This window comes from Anomaloglossus baeobatrachus, chromosome 6 (assembly GCF_048569485.1).
Source record: "Anomaloglossus baeobatrachus isolate aAnoBae1 chromosome 6, aAnoBae1.hap1, whole genome shotgun sequence".
Classification (NCBI taxonomy): domain Eukaryota; kingdom Metazoa; phylum Chordata; class Amphibia; order Anura; family Aromobatidae; genus Anomaloglossus; species Anomaloglossus baeobatrachus.
Window position 1 is genome coordinate 83,329,189 of NC_134358.1, and position 23,928 is coordinate 83,353,116.

At 42.6% G+C, this 23,928-nt stretch overlaps 1 protein-coding gene across 1 annotated transcript in view; it reads right to left on the reverse strand.

Moving 5' to 3' along the window:
• Positions 1-23,928, reverse strand: part of VPS13B (vacuolar protein sorting 13 homolog B) — a 1,405,890-nt gene that overhangs the window by 49,072 nt on the left and 1,332,890 nt on the right. Inside the window, exons 57-58 of the mRNA XM_075353076.1 lie at positions 7,967-8,143; positions 5,011-5,181 (exon numbers count right to left, since the gene is read on the reverse strand). Of these exons, the coding sequence (XP_075209191.1) occupies positions 5,011-5,181; positions 7,967-8,143 (348 nt within the window). The remainder of the gene's footprint in view (positions 1-5,010; positions 5,182-7,966; positions 8,144-23,928) is intronic.

Here is a 23,928-nt window from a genome sequence, read left to right on the forward strand (position 1 = left end):
TCCCATCACCACAAAGCTCTGATATATATACGTGGGCCAGATGAACCAGGACCCCGGGCACAGCTCTCCCAAACCCAACTGGACAAAATAACCAATCACAGCAGCCTGACAAGAACCAGAATCAGGAAGATGGTAGACGAGGGCCAGGAGAGGTATGTCAGTGACTGGAGGACCGACATCAACACCTCACAGAAACTGACCACGTACCAGAGACTACAGAGAGACTACAGACTGGCCCCGTATCTGGAGAAAATCCCGGACCCCAGAGACCGCAGGACCCTGAGCCGATATAGACTCAGTGCCCACAGTCTAGCCATCGAATCCGGACGTCACAAGCAGAGCTACAAGCCCAGGGAGGACAGACTGTGCCAACACTGTGACCTGGAGGCCGTGGAGGATGAAACCCACTTCCTGCTACACTGCACCAAGTACTCAGCAGTGAGGGACACTCACTTCAGGAGACTCTCCCATCTCTTCCCGGATTTCAGCTCCATGAAGGAGGAAGAGAAAATATATATCCTGCTGGGGGAAGAAGAGAGCGCAGTGGAGATAGCAGCGCGGTATGTGAGCGAATGTCATAGACTTCGAGAAAGAGAACTATGATAAGCCATGGACTTCCATAGCCCCCCATCCCAGATGTGGCCCCCCAATCCCCACCCTGGATATGTCCCATCCACCGTTACCACAGTCCCACCGTGGATATGCCCCATCATAAGCCATGGACTTCCATAGCCCCCATCCTAGAAGTGCCCCCACAGTCCCCACCCTGGATGAGCCCCATCCATCCTTCCTACAGTCCCCACCCACCATCCCCACAGCCCCAGCCCCTAATGTACACTTGCTTTGGCAAAACTAATTTGTATTTGGTCCTGCCAATAAAGCTTATTTGATTTGATTTGATTTGATAGATAGACAGATAGATAGATAGATAGATAGATAGATAGAGGGATAGATAGATAGATAGAGAGATAGATAGATAGAGAGATAGATAGATAGAGAGATAGATAGATAGAGAGATAGATAGATAGATAGATAGACAGATAGACAGATAGATAGAGAGATAGATAGATAGAGAGATAGATAGATAGATAGATAGATAGATAGATAGATAGATACTGAGATAGATAGATAGAGAGAGATAGATAGATAGATAGATAGATAGATAGAGGGATAGACAAATAGATAGAGGGATAGATAGAAATAGATAATGATAGATAGATAGATAGATAGATAGATAGATAGATAGATAGATAGATAGATAGATAGATAGATAAGATAGATAGATAGAAATACAGTGCTGGCCAAAAGTATTGGCACCCCTGCAATTCTGTCAGAGAATACTCAGTTTCTTCTTGAAAATGATTGCAATCACAAATTCTTTGGTATTATCTTCATTTATTTTGCTTGCAATGAAAAAACACAAAAGAGAATGAAACAAAAATCAAATCATTGATCATTTCACACAAAACTCCAAAAATGGGCCAGACAAAAGTATTGGCACCCTTAGCCTAATACGTGGTTGCACAACCTTTAGCCAAAATAACTGCGAACAACTGCTTCCGGTAACCATCAATGAGTTTCTTACAATGCTCTGCTGGAATTTTAGAGCATTCTTCTTTGGCAAACTGCTCCAGGTCCCTGAGATTTGAAGGCTGCCTTCTCCAATCTGCCATTTTGAGATCTCTCCACAGGTGTTCTATGGGATTCAGGTCTGGACTCATTGCTGGCCACTTTAGTAGTCTCCAGTGCTTTCTCTCAAACCATTTTCTAGTGCTTTTTGAAGTGTGTTTTGGGTCATTGTCCTGCTGGAAGACCCATGACCTCTGAGGGAGATCCAGCTTTCTCACACTGGGCCCTACATTATGCTGCAAATTTGTTGGTAGTCTTCAGACTTCATAATGCCATGCACACGGTCAAGCAGTCCAGTGCCAGAGGCAGCAAAGCAACCCCAAAACATCAGGGAACCTCCGCCATGTCTGACTGTAGGGACCGTGTTCTTTTCTTTGAATGCCTCTATTTTTTTCCTGTACACTCTATGTTGATGGCTTTTCCCAAAAAGCTCTACTTTTGTCTCATCTGACCAGAGAACATTCTTCCAAAACGTTTTAGGCTTTCTCAGGTAAGTTTTGGCAAACTCCAGCCTGGCTTTTTTTATGTCTCTGGGTAAGAAGTGGGGTCTTCCTGGGCATCCTACCATATAGTCCCTTTTCATTGAGATGCCAACGGATAGTACGGGTTGACACTGTTGTACCCTCGGACTGCAGGGCAGCTTGAACTTGTTTGGATGTTAGTCGAGGTTCTTTATCCACCATCCACACAATCTTGCGTTGAAATCTCTCGTCAATTTTTCTTTTCCTTCCACATCTAGGAAGGTTAGCCACAGTGCCATGGGCTTTAAAGGGAACCTGTCAGCAGAAATGTCCCCTAAAACCTCACAGATTCCCCCTCTGCAGCTCCTGGGCTGCATTCTAGAAAGGTCCCTGTTAGTATTGTGCCCACTTTCTGACCAAAAAAAAGAGTTTATAAAGAGGTACCTTTTTGGCTTCGGATTCTATAAATCAGACACGGGGGCGGGCAGCCTGATGGCCGTTATTCTGCCCCCTGGTCCTGTATGCCGCCCCCATCGCTGATTTCAATACTTCTGGACGCCGCCCACTGCTCCAGCCATCCCCGCGCATGCCCAGTGCCAGTCTCACGGGACTGAGCACTGTGACTGCTGGTGACGTGTGCGCAGGCAAGTGATTATGGGCGGGGCTGTGACTGTTATCAGCAAGTACCCGCCCATAATCTCGTGAGCGCGCAAACCTCTCCATCGTCACACTGTGCTCAGTGTAGATGCTAGACTGTATGGGCTGCTTCCAGGGATGACGTCCCTTTGTCACGTGATAGTATTTTGAACACGCCCCTATCACGTGACAAAGGGACGTCATCCCTGGAAGCAGCCCATACAGTCTAGCATCTACACTGAGCACAGTGTGACCGCTGGAGAGGTTTGCGCGCTCACGAGATTATGGGCGGGTACTTGCTGATAACAGTCACAGTCCCGCCCATAATCACTTGCCTGCGCACACGTCACCAGCAGTCACAGTGCTCAGTCCCGTGAGACTGGCACTGGGCATGCGCGGGGATGGCTGGAGCAGTGGGCGGCGTGCAAAAGTATGGAAATCAGCGATGGGGGCGGCATACAGGACCAGGGGGCAGAATAACGGACGGCAGAGAGCCCGCCCCCGTGTCACATTTATAGAATCCGAAGCCAAAAAGGTACCTCTTTATAAACTCTTTTTTTTGGTCAGAAAGGGGGCACAATAATAACAGGGACCTTTCTAGAATGCAGCCCACGAGCTGCAGAGGGGGAATCTGTGAGGTTTTAGGGGAAATTTCTGCTGACAGATTCCCTTTAAACTTCTTGATGACACTGCGCACCGCAGACACAGGAACTTTCAGGTCTTCGGAGATGGACTTGTAGCCTTGAGATTGCTCATGCTTCCTCACAATTTGGATTCTCAAGTCCTCAGACAGTTCTTTGGTCTTCTTTCTTTTCTCCATGCTCAATGTGGTACACACAAGGACACAGGACAGAGGTTGTGTCAACTTTAATCCATGTCAACTGGCTGCAAGTGTGATTTAGTTATTGCTAACACCTGTTAGGTGCCACAGGTAAGTTACAGGTGCTGTTAATTACACAAATTAGAGAAGCATCACATGATTTTTCAAACAGTGCCAATACTTTTGTCCACCCCCTTTTTTATGTTTGTGTGGAATTATATCCAATTTGGCTTTATGACAATTTTTTTCTTTTTCAATGAAGACAAATTAAATGAAGATAATAATAACAAAGAATTTGTGATTGCAATCATTTTCAAGAAGAAACTGAGTATTATCTGACAGAATTGCAGGGGTGCCAATACTTTTGGCCAGCACTGTAGATAGATAGATAGAAATAGATAGATAGAAAGAAATAGATAGATAGAAATAGATAGAGGGATAGATGGATAGATGGATAGATAGAGAAACACATTAATATCCAAAACTCTCAGACTTTATTGGGGTAACAGTCTTTTTGGATCTTAATACTGAAGTTTTCATGGAATGTGTGAAGATGTTCTTGGGTAAAAGGGTTGTCTGGTCTTCTGATAAAACTCTACAATGATTGTAGACTTCTCAATCCTGACAGGGTGCTGTGTACACGCTATCAGGATTTACCGGCATTGTCAGTGAGAATAGGTGGTAACATGCCCACAAGTAAGCGATCTGCAGGCGTGCAGTCACGTGCCAACTAGACATGCTTGGCCTCAATTATTTCACCACTATTGAGTGAATCCATATTTAGTCAGAATGTGGCCGGAAGTGTTCAAATCGTTTATCTGTAGTCAAGTGACTGCCTGCTCTCAATGGCAATATCAGTGAATCCTGACAATGAGTGTACTGCACACTATCAGGATTCAGATGTATGCAGTCACACACAGTGACTGTAGACTTATCAAAAGACCAGACAACCCCTTTAAGTACCTGGAGGCTTTGCATGGATAGATAGATAGATAATAGATAGATAGAGGGATAGATAATAGAGGAATAGACAGATAATAGATAGATAGATAGACAGATAGAGGGATAGATAGATGGATAGATAGAATTAGGGATAGATAGATAGAGGGATAGGTAGATAGATAATAGATAGATAATAGAAGCATAGACAGATAATAGATAGATAGATAAGATTGGTAGATAGATAATATATACTTAGATAGATAAGATAGATAGACAGACTATTAGAGAGATAAATAGATATTAGATAGATAGATAAATAGATAAGATAGGTAGATAGATAATATATACATAGATAGACAGACTATTAGAGAGATAGATATTAGATAGATAGCAAATGGAGGCAGCACACCAAGCAATATTGCAACAACAAAAAATGGTGGTTTATGAGCCCATGGTGGTAGTGGATTTTTTTTTTGATAGATGATAGATAAAATATTAGATATGGAAATCTTGTCACATTACCCAGCAGACTGATCCCCAGACGGGACAGGCCTTGTCTCAGTCCTTCTCCCAGATTGTCCGGCAGTTGTCTTCTCCATTCCTCTTGCCTGTTGTAATGTTCTTCATCCAGAGACAGCCGGTCCATGTTTCGGGCTAAACTTGTGGCCAGGTTGGTGAGGGACGTCAGGGTTCCTAATGATAATCAGAAACAATTTCCTTATATTTCTATGAAAAGCAATTAATTTGTAAATTGATTGATTGATGGAGAACAATGAGACAGTCAGGGTGAGTATACAGTGTATATATACATATAACACAAGAATATGAAGCTTTGGCCCGCAGTCTCCATCACCTCTCCACTAGATGGCACTCTCTGTACACGCTCGCCCGCCGTCCTCCTCGCTTACATGTCGGCTGTAGCAGAAATCCGCAGGCCGGGTAGGATTTCTAATAGCCCACAGGAACACTGAAACACACTTAAGGTTTCCCCATCTATCACGTGCAGCGGGATCTACAGCCAGCATCACATTACTCCTGAGGGGGGTGTCAGCACATCGCTTTCTGGAAGGCTCCCACAGAAGATGTATATAAGGATTTGCAATATATTGCGGATGAGTATCATATACCCCAAGAAGCTTAAAATCTAACCGTTTTATGAAAGGACACAATGTAATGGTGCTGGTATGTGGGGGATTTTCCTGGTATATGACCACACAGAAATATTAATATTTCGGAACTTATGATTTATTCATTATTTTTATTACCAGTACGCTCCATGGAAATGAAATCTCCCCTCTGGCAAGTCCTAGTAATAATTCAGCATCGTAGCCAGGAGTGAATGTGATATATAAGCACTGAGTGTTATCAAGCGTACCCCAGATCCCGCTCATGAATCCAGGGACGGCAGAAGATAATCCGATTTCTGGCTCCTACATGCACAATACATATTATGTATGTGGGGGATAATGATTTCAATCAAGGGAGTCCTGAGGTATGGAAGGAAGTCTGATATAATCGACAACCCCTAAAAAAACTATTGGGAATATACAAGTTTAATCCCCCGACAGCGCCAGCCCGGACACTCTGGTGGTCATTTTCGGGGGAAATGTAGCCCGACAGGGAACACCAGAGCGTGGGCGCTTCAGCAGAGGGTTTTCAACAGGTGAGTATTACTTATTTTAGTCTTTTTTTATCACATTTCCTCCTATCAGTCCAATTTTCAAGTGATGGAAAATCCCTTTAAAAGATCTGCTACTGGGAAAAGCTAGGTAATCTGTGCCACAGTGCGATCTCACTTCAACAGCTACAGATATAACATGGACCATCCAGTTGCCACCGTGATGCAGCTATACGGGTTTCCCATAGACCAGCATGGAACATAAGACTAGTGAAGGCACAGGCAAGGCAGGGTAGAGGGTCATATCATGCCATCTGCCCTAATATATGATCACACTTGGAGAGTTGATTGCAAACGGATATTGAATTTTTCACATAATTAGCATGTGTATACCATATGATGACATAATTATTACTGTATGATTGAATAATTTTTACCATATGATGGTATAATTATTACTTAGTAAATTTCATAAGCTAATTTTCTATACAATAAATATATTTTTTTTTAGACATTTTCCACAATCTCTCCAGTGCTGCACCTGTTATCCAAACTGCTCTTCCTCCTGCATTATGATAAAACAAGTGCTACAGGATTTGTTACTTCTGACAATTAAATGTCCTTAGATATTACATCTGGTCTATAGCAAAGATCAAGGTTTAACACTAGAAGTCCAAGAGAGGGGTCATTTAACATTTCTACCATTGAAACCCTATGGAGCTCGAAATTCCTGGGACTTCTAGGGTTAAAGGACCTTTCATTGGATTTTTAGTTACTTACACAGAGTTTATTGTCCAATTACCGCTGCTCCACTGATTCTGGAACAGTTTTTCTTTTTCTTCTGTGCCCCTCCGTTCCAGTGTCATGCCCCTCAGTTAGGGTACTTTCACACTTGCGTTGTTTTCCTTCAGTTGCAATCCGCCGTTTTGGAAAACAGCGGAATCCGTTAACGGATTCCGCTGTTTCCCATAGACTTGTATAGACGACGGATTGTGCAATAAGTACCTGCGTTGCTTCCGCTGGCCGACGCTGCGTTGCTTCCGCCGAGCGGAAGGAACGTAGCATGTAACGTTAATTGCTTGCGTTAAAATGACGCTGAGCAGCGGATTCCGTTACATCCGTCAATAGTTATAATGGATCCCTATGATTCCGTTGCAAAGTGCTTTACAATGGAGTCCGCCGCTGGATTCCGCTAATATCTACTGAGCATGCCCAGAATGAAAAAAATGAAAAAAAAACCCCAAAAAACGAAGCCGACGCATTCCGTTAGACGGACGCCAAACGGATGCAACGGATGCAATAGGTCCGTTATTTCACAGGAATCAGCTAACGGATTCCTGTGAAATAACGGACCCGCTGCATCTGTTGACAACACAAAAATAACGGATGCGTCAAAACGACGCAGCAACGGACCCAGCGGATTCAACCCAACGCAAGTGTGAAACCAGCCTAAGAGAGATACAAGTTTTCCTTTCAAATCAAATGGGTGTGTACCACAGAACTTCTCTGTGGGCGCTGCCGTGTTTTAATTGGCCATTGGACATTTGGTGAGTAAGATCACTCCCCCCTCCCCACCCCATACGTATTTGGGTAAGACCCTATTTGCGCTTGTTTGTCCACAGCTCCTTCTTTTTTTTGATTGGCCAGTGTCAGTGTATGAAGAGCCAACACCAACAGAGAAGTTCTCTGCTACACGCCCATTGGATTTCATAGGAAAACTTGTATCTCTACTACTAAGGGGCATAACATTGGAATGGAGGGGCACAGAAAAAAAGAAAAACTGTTCTATAATCAGTGGAACAGCAGCAATAGGAAGAGGCACTTGGTTTAGGGAAATGACATATGAACAATTTGACATACCTTTAGAAATGTGCTTTACAAATGATGTGGTCCCCCTGGAGACGCCGCTCACAAAAGCTCCCGGGCCACGGGTGAGACCTTCATATGGGAGTCTGAAGAAGTCTGCAATTCCATTCCCGATGCTCCGCACTAGACTGGCAGGGCTTCCCAGAATATCCAAGGATCCAACCACCCAGCCTATATGGGGGAAAACAGATTTGTGAATGGAAAGAAAATGTGCACAGAAAAAAAAAATCGAAATACTATTTGTTTATATGTCGCATAGCAAAATAAACTATACAACTATACAACTTTAATTGTTCAAGACAATCAAGCACAAACATGAGCAATGGAAAAATGGAAAGGCAACAAGACTTAGCTAATAATAACCATTAAGTACGTTGAAATATTTGTCTTTTTAATTATAGTACAAGGTCCAAATCACAGGACATATAACATGTATGTATTATATTGTCTATTCGTAGCTGGAGCTGCTGGTAAAACAGACCATCAGCCCCTGTAAAAACTGTGATGCAGCCATGTTTCCAGTCCCAAAGAATCTGCAAGAAAGGAAGAGTGGGAAAAAGCTGAATCCTTCATATATACCCTTTTAGGGGAAAACACTCGTATAGGAATGAGTTTTTACTTCGCATCCCCACTATTACTGCTAATCATGTTATCGTGGAGCACACCATGTATTCCACGGATGGCCACTCATTTGAATTTCCAGCATCTATTGCTAAATTTATGCTGCAGAGGGCGCTGCTTTGAAATGACGGGTTTGAATTACGTCGCTCAGATCAGCTGATCGCTAAGCGAGGTACAATATACAAAAGAGTTGTCCTGATGAGAGAACCCCTATAAGTCGGGAAATGGTGACTAGAGGGGGGTGTCTCATCAGGATAATCCTTTTTTATATTGGGCCTCGCTTAGCGATCAGCTGGTCTGGCAACATAAGTTACAGCTGCCATTTCAAAGCAATCTGCAGGATAAATTTAGCAGGAGATGGGAATTCAAATGAGTGGCCCTCCGTGTAATACATGGTGTGCTCCACAATAAAGTGATTAGCAATAGTGATGAGAAAATACTAAATATTCGAGCTAGGATTATTCATACCGAATACCTAGTACTATTCCAATATTTGGCAACGAACCTAATGTAAGTCAATGGGGAACCCAAGCATTTTTGTGAAAAATCTTCAATAAAAATGCTTAGGTTCCCGTGACAAATACTGGAATAGTACTAGGTATACGGTACGAATAATCCGAATACAAATATTTTACTATTCACTCATCACTAATTAGCACTAATATAGGGGATCCAATGTAACTACTCCATCCTATAGGGGAGATTTGCCCTAAAACGGTATATATAAGGGGTCCAGCTTTTTTTCCAGTCTTTCTTTTTTGCAGATTCTAGGAGGATTGTGTTTTTCTATCCATACATGGCTATCTTGGATGCTCATGTGTCGTCTCCTGTAGATCTGGGCCTTATGTTACAGCTCAGTGTAAGAGCAGAGTATTGTCCTGATATGACATAGACCCCACAATACATCATCATACTTGGATGGCTCTGCCTTTTCAGGACTGATGCTGAGCTCATATTTTTTAGGTTCCCTTGTTTCTGCCCCTGAACGGTTGATAGCTCATCGTTGGGTTTTCCATGGGAGGAATGTGAGACAGCTACGAGCATTCATGACAATTACCAGAGTGCAGTACAGAGAAGCTGGACTCGCTACCAAGGTCATTTCTGTGCGGTGATGTGAAATTTACCACTTCATTCCACATCACTTCTGGGAATCAATTTATCAACAGTTTACAGTACAGCTGGCCCGAAAATAATGCTTTCCCCTTCAGGTTGACACTTTCTCTCTTCTGCACTGTGATCATACTTTGGCTTTGAACAGGCTGTCATCGTCGTCTTCTTCATAATGCAGGATCTCGGTCTCCAGCGTCTCCTATCAGCTGGAGCTCAATAACGGCTTTCACAATCACTATACTATAACAAGCCGGAGTAGGACGGGTGAGGACAGGGAGAGATAAACTACATGAGGAGCAGATCGTCATTTAGTGCTAAAATGTGCACAACTCATAGAATGTCCCGTATCTTAAAACTTAAAGGTGTACTCTACTTACAAGAAGTTACGAGTGCATCTCAATAAATTAAAATATCAAAAAGTTAATTGATTTCAATAATTCAATACAAAAAGGGAAACGCATATATTATATAGAGTCATTATACACAGAGGGATCTATTCCTATATATTATATAGAGTCATTACACACAGAGGGATCTATTTCAAGTTTTTATTTCTGTTGATGATTAGAGCTTACAGCCAATGAAAACCCAAAAGTCATCTCAAAAAATTAGAATTACCACAAAACACCTGAAAAAGGCTTCCTAAGCGTTTAAAATGGTCCCTTAGTCTGGTTCAGCAGGCGACACAATCAAGGAGATGATTTCTGACTTGACAGATGTCCAGAAGGCAGTCATTGACACACTCCACAAGGTGGGTAAGCTACAAAAGGTCACTGCTAAAAAAGTTGGCTTTTCACAGAGTGCTGTATCCAAGCATATTAATGAAAAGTTGAGTGTAAGGGAAAAAGTGTGGTAGAAAAAGGGGCACAAGCAACCGGGATAACCGCAGCCTTGATAGGATTGTTAAGAAAAGACCATTCAAAAAATTGAGGGAAAATCACAAGGAGTGGACTGCTGCTGGAGTCAGTGCTTCAAGAGCCACCACACACAGATGTATCCAGAACATGGTCTACAACTGTCGCATATCTTGTATCAAGCCACTCATAACTAATAGACAACTGCAGAAGCGTCTTACCAAGGTCAAGGAGAAAAAGAACTGGACTGTTGCTCAGTGTCCAAGTTGTTGTTTGCAGATGAAAGTAAATTTTGCATTTCATTTGGAAATCGCGGTCCCAAAGTCTGGAGGAAGAGTGGACAGGCCACAATCCAAGCTGCTTGAGGTCTAGTGTGAAGTTTCCACAATCAGTGATGGTTTGGGGAGCCATGTCATCTGCTGCTGTAGCTCCACTGTGTATTATCAAGACCAAAGTCAGCGCAGCCATCTACCAGAAAATTTTAGAGCACTTCATGCTTCCCTCTGCCGACAAGCTTTTTGGAGATGGAAATTTCATTTTCCAGTAGGACCTGGCACCTGTCCACACTGCCAAAAGTACCAATACCTGGCTTACTAACCACAGTATCATTGTGCTTGACTGGCCAGCAAATTCGCCTGACCTAAACCTCATAGAGAATCTATGGGGTATTGTCAGGAGGAAGATGAGACACTCGAGCCAACAATTCAGACAAGCTGAATGCTGCTATCAAAGCAACCTGGGCTTCCAATACATCTCAGCAGTGCCACAGACTGATCTCCTCCCTGCCACGCCGCATTGATGCAGTAATTCATGCAAAAGGAGCCCTGACCAAGTATTGAGGCATTTACTGTACAGACTTTTCAGTACGTGCCAACATTTCTGAGTGTAAAATCATTTTTTCAGTTGGTCTTATATAATATTCTAATTTTCTGAGATAATGACTTTTGGGTTTGCATTGGCTGTAAGCCATAATCATCAATGTTAATAGAAATAAACACTTGAAATAGATCCCTCTGTGTGTAATGACTCTATATAATATATAGGAATAGATCCCTCAGTGTGTAATGACTCTATATAATATATAGGAATAGATCCCTCTGTGTGTAATGACTCTATATAATATATAGGAATAGATCCCTCTGTGTGTAATGACTATATAATATATAGGAATAGATCCCTCTGTGTGTAATGACTATATAATATATAGGAATAGATCCCTCTGTGTGTAATGACTCTAAATAATATATAAGAATAGATCCCTCTGTGTGTAATGACTCTATATAATATATAGGAATAGATCCCTCTGTGTGTAATGACTCTATATAATATATGTGTTTCACTTTTTGTTGAATTGAATTACTAAAATAAATTAACTTTTTGATGATATTCTAATCTATTGAGATGCACTTGTAGGTTCCCCTTCCAACAATTCAAAGTCAGTAAACATACTGCCAGAGCTACAATGGAATGGTTTCGATCTGCAATGGGGAATTTTTTTTGCCAAAGACTATTTGGATATTTTTACCATCATTCGGGACTGAGGAATATGATCAACTTCAAAATGACTGCTATATTTGGTCAAATAATTAAATCACCCCTAATGTGGTGCCTGGAGCTACTTCTCTATGGAGCGGCTGTGTTGTTATGTGATATTGATGATTTTGCGACTACTTTTCCAGGTTTGTGTCAGTCTGGAGCACATCCAGCTCTTTGTGATAAGTTTGGAAATAATATTAAACAGGTTAATCTTGCTCACTATCAGTGTGGGTTCTCAGAGAAAAAAATTGATATTCTATAAGTATAACCCTGGCACACCAAAAAAACTTGAATATTGTTATTGCTCAAAATATTTTTATTCACAGAAAAACTCCAATTTTCGATTTTTCAATATGCAAAAATTTTCAATAAACGTTTTCGGCTGATTGAGCCTTTCTCAAAATGTGCCACATCACCGGTACACTTGGGATCGCACTACTGTGACGCCTGGCTTGTGCTTTCTTCTAATGCCCGCATAAGGTGTTCCCTCTCACTTATACACCTTCTTTCCTGGCCATAAAGCTTACTCTTGTCCGGACAATTTTGAACATATTAGTGCTCTTAGGCTAGGTTCACATTTCCGTCAATTTGTATCAGTCACAATCCGCGGCTCTGGTAAACAACGGAATCCGTTTGGTGGATTCTGTTGTTCCCATAGACTTGTATGAGCAGCGGATTGTGACTGATGACGCTGCGTTGCATCTTCCTCACGACTGATTAGTCGTGGAACGACTGACCGTCGGGCGGCAGGAACGCAGCATGTAACGTTTTTTGAGCAGCGGAATCCTTTTGATTCCGCTGCGCATGCTCTCTTTCGGCGGCCGAACGATCAGCTGATCGCCCGGTGGCCGGCTTCTGCGAGCGATCAGCTGATCACCCGGCGGCCGGCTAATGAGAGCGATCAGCTGATCGCTCTCATTAGCTGGCCGCCGGGAGATCATCTGTTCGCTCTCAAAAGCCGGCTATTGTGAACGATCAGCTGGTCGTTCTCTCTCTCACGTTTTACAACGGAGTCCGACAATGAATTCTTATTCTTGTCATCCGTTGTACAACGCATCAGTCACAAGCGTCAAGCAACGCATGTGACTGATGAAAAACAACAGAAATGTGCACCTAGCCTTACTCCATGACTTAGTATCATAGATCTATTTTGAGAAAGGCTCAATCAGCCGAAAACGTTTATTGAAAATTTTTGCATATTGAAAAATTCGAAAATTGGAGTTTTTCTGTGAATAAAAATATTTTGAGCACCAACAATTTTCAAGTTTTTTTGGTGTGCCAGGGTTATACTTATAGAAGTTTGGAAATTACTCACACCCGTAAGTTGTTCAGAACACAGATGTATATTACAACTCTTGTAGCTGCACAGTGGGAACCTCACCACTGCTACATTACTGTTACATTTATAGAACTCAAGCAGTAGGAGGTTTTCTGTATACATCACATAGGAGACAACCTGACTGTTGTGTATACATCACAGGAGATACTTGGACTACTGCATACATCACAATATAGACAAAGACTGCTGTATATACATCAAAGAGTAGATGCTGGGTCAGAAGGATATACATCACGGGGAACACTGGGGCTTGAACATATACATCACAGAAGACGCTGGGGCTGGAGAATATACTTTACAGGAGACATGGGTCTACAGCATATAAATTACAGGAGACATGGGCTACAGTATAGAAATCACAGGAAACATGGGGGCTGCAGTATGTACATTACAGGAGGCACTAGGCTACATTTTATACATCACTGGAGACACTACAGCAAATACATCACGGGAGATGCTGGTGGCAGACAGATCACAGGAGAGGATGGGGGCATATACGAGATAGGAGACGCTGGGGAATATATATCATTGTAGAAGCTGTGTCACATATATCACAGGAGATGCTGGGGGCAGAAACATCACAGGAGAGACTGGGGCATATGCAACACAGGAGACACTGGGGGCATATATATCACAGGAGCCACTGGGGGCACAAACATCACAGGAGAGGCTAAGGAATATACAGTGGTGTGAAAAAGTGTTTGAACCATCCTGATTTCTTATTCTTTTGCATGTTTCAGATCACTAAAGAAGATTAAATATTAGACAAAGATAACACAAGTAAACACAAAATGCAGTGTATAAACGAAAATCTTTATTATTAAGAGAAAAAGAAATTGAAACCTACAAGGCCCTGTGTTAAAAAGTGATTGCCCCCTAAACTTAATAACAACTGGTTGGGCCACCTTTAGCAGCAACAACTGCAATCAAGTGTCTGTGATAACTGGCAATGAGTCTTTTACAATGCTCTTGAGGAATTATGACCCACTCATCTTTGCAGAATTGTTAGAATTCATCTACATCGGAGAGTTTCCAAGCGTGAACCGCCTTGATAAGCTCATGCCACAACATCTCATTCGGCTTAAGATCAGGACTTTGACTAGGCCACTCCAAAGTCTTAATTTTGTTTTCCTTAAGTCATTCAGAGGTGGACACGCTGGTGTATTTTTGATCATTGTCTTGCTGCATAACCCAAGTGCTCCTCAGCTTAAGGTCATGAACAGATGACCGCACATTCTCCTTCAGGATTTTTTTGGCAGACAACAGAATTCATGGTTACATTTACCACAGCAAGTTTTCCAGGCCCTGAAGTAGCAAAACAGCCCCAGACCATCACACTACTACCACCATATTTTACTGTTGGCATGATTTCCTTTTCTGAAATGCTGTGTTACTTCTATGCCAGATGTAATGGGACATACACCTTGCACAAGTTTAACTTTTGTCTCTTCAGTCCACAGAGTATTCTCCCAAAAGTGTTGGGGATCATTAAGATGTTTTCTGTCCAAAACCGCAGGTCCCATTTAAGTGCGTTCTTGATTGAGAACAAGTGTTGCAGTAATCAGGCCTGGGCATGGCTAGGGAAATTTAATTCAGCTTCCCAAAGATGTGATAAACTACAGTTAATTTATGTTTTAAGCAGGGGGGACAATCACTTTTTCACACAGGGCCCTGTAGGTTTGCATTTCTTATTCTCTTAATAAAAAATCCCTCAATTTATAAACTGTTCTTTGTGTTATCTTTGTCTAATATTTAAATTTGTTTGGCGATTTGAAACATTTAAGTGTGACAGACATGCAAAAGAATAAGAACTCAGGAAGGGGGCAAACACTTTTTCACACTACTGTACATCACTGGACAGGCGGGGCACTTACATCACCGTAAATGCTAAGGGCATATATACATCACAGAAGAGGCTGGGGGCATAAAGATCACAGGAGAGGCTGGGGCACATATATCACAGTGAACACTGAGGGCATATATGCATCATAGAAGAGGCTGGGGGCATGTACATTACAGGAGAGGCTGGGGCATATACATCACAGAAGCTGGGGCATATAGATCACAGGAGAAGCTGGGCACATATATACATCATAGAAGAGGTTGGGGGCATATAGACATCTCAGGAGAAGCTGGGGCATATAGAAATCACAGGAAAAGCTGGGGCATATACATCACAGGAGAGGCTAGTGCATATACAATACTGGGAAGCCAGGGGCATATACATCACTGTGGAGGCTGGGGGCATATACATCATCCATTTACCCATTTATACTGGTTCTTCACTGCGAATATACATTTACGTGTACGGTTTATTGCTTTATGTGGTTTTTGGATGTGAAGATGGATGCAGGGGTGGACGTCATTTCAATTTTCACCTCAAGCATCAGAAAAGCTACAATTAGTCCCTAATTTATATTATTACACTAGTAGCCCCGCATCTCGTACATTAATGAATCTAGGAAACCAGTCATAATCTAGTACAGTATGTATAGTGAAAAGAATAATAAAGAGATCCAGCAATGTTATGTAGTCATATACTGCAATATATATACACGGCATGAAAATGCTCGCTAGCTGCACACACTGCTGCTGGAAGAAAGATGGTTTTGTCCAGAAACCTCATATTTCGTTGCCAAATAACTGTTTTATTTCATCTCCATTTGTGTAAAACATTGACATCTTCCCGTTGATTAAATCTGTTACCCGTGGTTGCTGCAGATTAGTTTTGGCAGGGTCACCTTAGGATGGATAGAGCCATATGACCGGTGAACAGAGTCTTCAGCGCATTATCCCGGTGCTATGGGTTACTTCAGCGCCTCGCAGCGTGCCGTTCACACATGCTCCAAGAGCTAAGTTGTCTATTAGGCCGGGAAGGAATGCGCTGGATCTGCTTTGGTTTTCTACTTAACCAGTGTCTTAGACAATTATGCCTCATTAGGGAGCTGGCATGCACACACCGTCTGCTTAGTCTCAGCGATCTTAGCCATCCCCATGTCCTGCCGAGATTTCTTTATTGGGATCTTGCGTTCTTCACAGCAGACAAAACCATTAGACGCAATGATCTCAGTGCACAGAAATATATACAGCAGCTTCTGACTCCACAACACAATAATATGCTTTTAGTTTGTTTTTTCTTTCCCTCATTCTGGCCATAGATGCTCCTGTGAAACCTCATACATTAGGCGCAGGCGGGGACCAAGTAGCTGTCACAGACGTTTTAAAGTAACATTACATGCTGGATGAAACTCGGGGTCGGTGACTGGTCTCCAGCCATGGATCAGTGACAGCTCCGCAGATGTCTCCTACTAGGTAACAAAAGGAACCTAAAACACAGAAGTTACGTTAAGTAGATGAATGGGGGGAGGATTAAATACCTGCGGTGAGCGGAGGGGGCTTTGGAGGAGCTCAGTTACATTTAGTTATAATATATTTGGAGGTTACAGTCAGAATTCGGAATCTACAGTATCTGTGGTTTTACTGGTAATATATTGAAAACAGGGTTTAATAAAGGGAGGGCCAGGGGAGGACAGAGACAGAAGAGGGCTCCTGTGAAAGAACAGAATCAGGGCCCTATGGGGTTCAATATTTTAGGAACTGTGAGTGGGTTTCCTTACCTCTCAGGCCCCTGTTGTAGGCACCAATGGTATGTCCGCCTCTGCTCGGGGTTACACGGTGACTTTGGCCGTAACACAGTTTGCGTGACCAAAGATCCCAGTATGCCGATACTAGAGGACAACATAATGCGAGTGAATTGGGGCACATTGCAACACACAAGGTACCACGACTGCAACAAGCAAATTGCAAAAAGACAGATCCAGTTGGATCATTTATTGTATGCTGTGGTATCTTGTGGGTCACATTATGACCCCATTCACTGGCATTATGTTGCGATATAGCAGCGGCATACTGGGATCTTTGGTTAAGCGATCTGTGTAACTGCGCAGACCCAGGCTTACTTGGATATACTTGTTGGGCCCAAGATATTTTCACTTAAAAACTTAAACTTTGATATAACATCTGTGTGGTCCAGGTCCCATCGTGTAAACTAACTGGTGGAAGTGCGCAGCTTAGAAAGTCTATGGGTTCATACTCCTCTCTGCTTCAAATTTTAGCATATGTTGAACGTTTCTGCCTCTTGCCTGAGAGGTCACTGGGGGTCCTGGGATCAGTACTACGAAAGAGGGGCTCAATACTATTGTAAAAAGAAATAGGTACCCTTTATAAAGTTATACACAAAGTGCCCAAAAAGTATTATAACATTAGTGGTAGAGCTTAAAAAAAAAACAACAAAAAAAACCCCTTTATAAAGTGTTGTCTATTGCACAGAAGGGGAGCGTTGGAATAGGACGTGCAAAGCAGGGATAGTCGTTACCCCTGAGCCTTGGCCTGAGGCACCATAGGGCACAGCTACAATATTTTAAGTGGCACGTGGTAAATATTGTTCCCTGATTTTGCCCAGAGTTCTATGTATATATATAGCACAATATTGGCCAACATGTTAAGGATCCCTTAAAAAAAAAAAGTCCAAACTAATGCCTCTTACCACCGTATGCCCCTGTGATGATTTCCAGACCACCAGTCACTTGATCAGTGGCCTCTGCGTTCACTCTAGAAGTGGCGCGCTCTGACCACCAGTCACTTGACCACTGATTGGCTGCAGGGTTTGGTCACCCATGGTGGGGATATCATAGCTTCTGGTTCTGGCAGAGCAATAGCCCTGTGTTTAAGGGGAGGGGGACTACAGTGTAAACTCCGAAACACACAGAGCGATAGTACAGGCCCATAAATATCCACGGCAGCCACATAATATGTCCATTATAGACCCAGGGACTCAAGCCATAGTACATGGTTTCCAAACCAAGATTTAAGAGACCGTAAATTACCTATTAATATATATACAGTTAGGTCCAGAAATATTTGGACAGTGACACAATTTTCGCGAGTTGGGCTCTGCATGCCACCACATTGGATTTGAAATGAAATCTCTACAACAGAATTCAAGTGCAGATTGTTACGTTTAATTTGAAGGTTTGAACAAAAATATCTGATAGAAATTGTAGGAATTGTACACATTTCTTTACAAACACTCCACATTTTAGGAGGTCAAAAGTAATTGGACAAATAAACCAAACCCAAACAAAATATTTTTATTTTCAATATTTTGTTGCGAATCCTTTGGAGGCAATCACTGCCTTAAGTCTGGAACCCATGGACATCACCAAACGCTGGGTTCCCTCCTTCTTAATGCTTTGCCAGGCCTTTACAGCCGCAGCCTTCAGGTCTTGCTTGTTTGTGGGTCTTTCTGTCTTAAGTCTGGATTTGAGCAAGTGAAATGCATGCTCAATTGGGTTAAGATCTGGTGATTGACTTGGCCATTGCAGAATGTTCCACTTTTTTGCACTCATGAACTCCTGGGTAGCTTTGGCTGTATGCTTGGGGTCATTGTCCATCTGTACTATGAAGCGCCGTCCGATCAACTTTGCAGCATTTGGCTGAATCTGGGCTGAAAGTCTATCCCGGTACACTTCAGAATTCATCCGGCTACTCTTGTCTGCTGTTATGTCATCAATAAACACAAGTGACCCAGTGCCATTGAAAGCCATGCATGCCCATGCCATCACGTTGCCTCCACTATGTTTTACAGAGGATGTGGTGTGCCTTGGATCATGTGCCGTTCCCTTTCTTCTCCAAACTTTTTTCTTCCCATCATTCTGGTACAGGTTGATCTTTGTCTCATCTGTCCATAGAATACTTTTCCAGAACTGAGCTGGCTTCATGAGGTGTTTTTCAGCAAATTTAACTCTGGCCTGTCTATTTTTGGAATTGATGAATGGTTTGCATCTAGATGTGAACCCTTTGTATTTACTTTCATGGAGTCTTCTCTTTACTGTTGACTTAGAGACAGATACACCTACTTCACTGATAGTGTTCTGGACTTCAGTTGATGTTGTGAACGGGTTCTTCTTCACCAAAGAAAGTATGCGGCGATCATCCACCACTGTTGTCATCCGTGGACGCCCAGGCCTTTTTGAGTTCCCAAGCTCACCAGTCAATTCCTTTTTTCTCAGAATGTACCCGACTGTTGATTTTGCTACTCCAAGCATGTCTGCTATCTCTCTGATGGATTTTTTCCAGCCTCAGGATGTTCTGCTTCACCTCAATTGAGAGTTCCTTAGACCGCATGTTGTCTGGTCACAGCAACAGCTTCCAAATGCAAAACCACACACCTGTAATCAACCCCAGACCTTGTAACTACTTCATTGATTACAGGTTAACGAGGGAGACGCCTTCAGAGTTAATTGCAGCCCTCAGAGTCCCTTGTCCAATTACGTTTGGTCCCTTGAAAAAGAGGAGGCTATGCATTACAGAGCTATGATTCCTAAACCCTTTCTCCGATTTGGATGTGAAAACTCTCATATTGCAGCTGGGAGTGTGCACTTTCAGCCCATATTATATATATAATTGTATTTCTGAACATGTTTTTGTAAACAGCTAAAATAACAAAACTTGTGTCACTGTCCAAATATTTCTGGCCCTGACTGTATATATTTTTTTGCAGATAACTTTTCAATACTTTTAAATGTATTGCCCGCACCTCCAAAGAGTAGAGATGATCGGACCCATAGAAGTTCGGACTCTGCAAGTTAAGCCGGACTTTAGATAAAGTTCTGTTCTGGACCTGGGCTTAACCCTAACCTCACTGGAAGTCACTGATTGGACAGTATGGTTCTCCCCAAACTTACAGCCAGCCGTTAACAGAGCATTTCTGGAAGAGGGAGGCCATTTTTTTTGTGCACACTAACTCCAATAACGCTGATGTTACCCTCAGTTCAAGCCATTCAGAGACTGCAAGCGGCTCGCATGATTACTCGAGTGGTTTGCATACATAAAGCACCCAAACTCTGGACTCGAACACTGATTTTCTTTGTAAAGTTTCTGTTCGGTACGAACATTGAACTTTAGTGTTCGGGTCCACTCATCTCTACTCAAGAGTGATCTGACAAGATACACATTGTATGGTGGTGAGGCTACAGCCTGCAATGTATTCTCCCTGCGTGACTTGTCTGTAGTGTTCCCAGTTTGTGTAATGTGATTTTTTTTCTCCTAAGTTTAGGTTTCCCTGCTGCGCTGAATGTCTGACACTGGCGGATCACTGAGAATTCACATTTTCCTGCGGTGTAAACAGCTTTAGTCCTGTGGTTGTTGCAATTTTCCTATAATGTCTGTGAATCATTCCTTCGATACATCTGTTCATTCCCTTAATAAAACCATATTTGCTTCCAATGACTTTCCAGTAAACTACAGACGAATGCTGGTATTATTTATTATAAATGGAGACATGCTCACCTTGCAGTGCCCCGCAGGTCCAGTGCCGGAGTCTCCACCAGCTCCAGAAGCGCTGTCTTCCTGGCTGTAAGTATTCTAAGTAGGGCAGACATCGCTTCTAGAGCGGCCTGTGCCGGATCCTCGGGGGCACTGGAGAATGAGTATGCCTAAGTTTCTTATTATTAAATCTGTACTTAAATTTTTTTAAAAAAAAAAAATCACTGTCCGAGATTACAGTTAAAGTCTTGAGGCAGCTAAAAGCAGCGGTAATGTACAACACTGACGGCTTGTGACTCTAGCGACAAATTCTGAGCGCTATGCTGGTGTTGAGACTGATTCCAGGGATATATCACTTACTGAACTGTGTGCTGTAGTTTCAACACAATCAAGTGTTTTATCAGCAGCAAATTATCACTGCAGAACAAGGTCTCACATGCAGAGAAATCAGGCTAATCTGTCTAACCCCGCCCCACCATGATTCGCAGCTTACTGACAATGTATAGTGTATACAGAAAGCTGCCAGTCAGTGATGTGGGCAGGGTTATATACAGCTCAGCATTCTGAGCACTGCTACATCTACAGCAGAGAAAATAGAGATGCTAGCAAAACGTAATGAAAGACTCTCTTTAACCTTCGTCCGGCTGAATAGATACAATTGTAACTATTCCGTTTTAAAATTGCAATAATTTTTTTTTCGAAAAGCCGTAGAGGGCTGAAATTTCGTAACATCTCAGAAGTTTTGGTCCAGAATATATTGGCCAAATTTCAATAAAATATCTCCACCAACTTTCGAGATAAGGGGTCGAGAAATTTTGGCAAAATTATGTAGCCTGACGAAGGTTAAAGGAGTTTTCTACTTTCAATTAATTACTTTCACGTGTTCAGAATATCATTAGAAAAATAATACAGTAATACCTTGACATATATGTTTAATTTGTGCTATGACCGAGCTCTTAACTCAGTTTGCTCTTATGTCAAATTAAATTTCCCTATTAAAATTAATTGCAATTCTATGACACCCATTCTGGGATAAGACGACCATCTTGGTACTGTATATATGATCCCCCAACCTAGTACATGACCGCTATCCTGGTATATATAATCAACATTCTGGTATATATGATCCCCCATCCTGGTAAATGTCCCCCCATTATGATACATGGCTCCCAATTTGGTATATATGATCCTCTATCTTGGTTCATGGCTCACCCATTCTTTTATATATGATCCCCCATCCTGGTACATCGCCTCCATGATGCCACACATTAAAAAAAACTATTATACTCACCCTTCCTCTGGTCCACTGCAGTGCGTTGTCCTCGTCTCATGAAGTCAGCTGATCAGCGTGAAAGTGCAGCACTCACACTGATCAGCCGACCGCTCTCACGCGCTGATTAGCTGACAGCTCTCACACGCTGATCAGCCGACGCTCTCACACGCTGATCAGCCGACGCTCTCACACGCTGATTAGCTGACAGCTCTCACACGCGGATTAGCTGCCTGCATGAAATGAGGACTCCACACTGCGGGGGATCGCAGGGAGGGTGAGTATAAGCTGGTCGTAACTCACATTTATGCTCGTATCATGAAGCAAAAAAAGATACAGAGCTACACCTCTTATCTTGGAAAATTTGTAAGTTGGTGCACTCTTAAGTCAGGGTATTACTGTATACTTCTTGTAAAAGTGTCCCGATCTTCAGCTTCAGCAGCTCCACTTCCACCCCTGTGCTAGGTACAAGAAAGCGTTCCTTCTGTTGGCAAGTCATCTGTGTTGCTTGTGACCAAGGCTGGTTGCCTCATTTTATTAGCAAAGCCAGCACCTGTTTATTATGACCAATGCATAGAGAAGGGGGCTGGTTTAGGTATCAAATTGCACAGCCAGCCCCCTTCATACACAGCACTGGTCACATACCACCATGGAGAGCAGGGCTGAGGTGGTGCAGCTGTACCCAGGACTGAGACCGACGGCTGATGATCAGGGCACCATTACATATAAATATGCACTAGTAACTCCTTATTAATCATATTCCAACCACATATAAAAGTACATTTTGCAGCGGTGGACAACCCCTTTAAATAAAATACCAGGTATATGACTGAAAAAAGGCTTTACAAAGTTGGCAATTATAACAAAGTAAGTGGAGAGGGAGCGAGCCGATGCAGCTACTGAGATGGGCGTCACGTTCTTTAATCTTTGGAATCCTCGCTGTGCCATTCCATAAGTATGATTATTCCAGGAAGAAAAAAGCTGAAAGTATTAGAAACCTGTCGGGTCTGATCAGCCATCAAAGTGAATTCCATTAATGTGTGTGAAAATCAAGGTTTAACATTAATTGGATCAGTGACCCAGAACTCGGTGCAGTGCGATGGTACTAAACATAATACTGTGCTAATTAAGGACATTTCTTGACCATTGATCTCTGGGTACCGCATGCTTGTCAGGTCAGCTCCAGTCACAGGGAACCTTGACATCTGTGAACAAGCCCATCTCCGATACTCCAGCGTGTAAGCGTTACACTCCATCCGTAAGATATTAACAGGGGATTAGACGGCTTCCACAAACACGTTAATGAAGAGAATCTGTACATGATCCGATATCAGGTGATGCCGCCTTTCTTGTATTAAAGAGGCGCTGCGTCCAGGACCAAAATCTGTGTTATTCCACACTAAATATAAGGTTATACACTGTGTGTGTGTGTGTGTGTGTGTGTGTGTATATGTGTGTGTATATATATGTATATATATATATATATATATACAGACACACACACGTAGGCGCGCGCACACACAGGGGGAAAGAGAGCTCAGCGCCACTTCCACCGCAGACTGCAGAAGTTCACAGATGTGCAGTGTGAATGAACCCGAAAGGGTGATCTGATGTGTTCATGGATATTTTGTTTTAGATAAAGCAGTTAAATTAGTGAAATGACCCCTAACAACGAAGAGTCACATTACAGTAACCTCATTGGAGCTGTTCAGTTACTGGACATAAGGAATATTGACCTAAGATTTGTCTGTTTTACTCTTGGAAAGAAATTACATTTCGAGCTCTTGGAAGGCGTTTGCTCTGTGGGTGAGACAAGAGGCGGTGTCATTGCAGCTGCTAGAAATCTTGCGCATGCGCGCAGCTCGTTTCGCAGTGTCAGTGCACCTCTGAAGGTGTACGC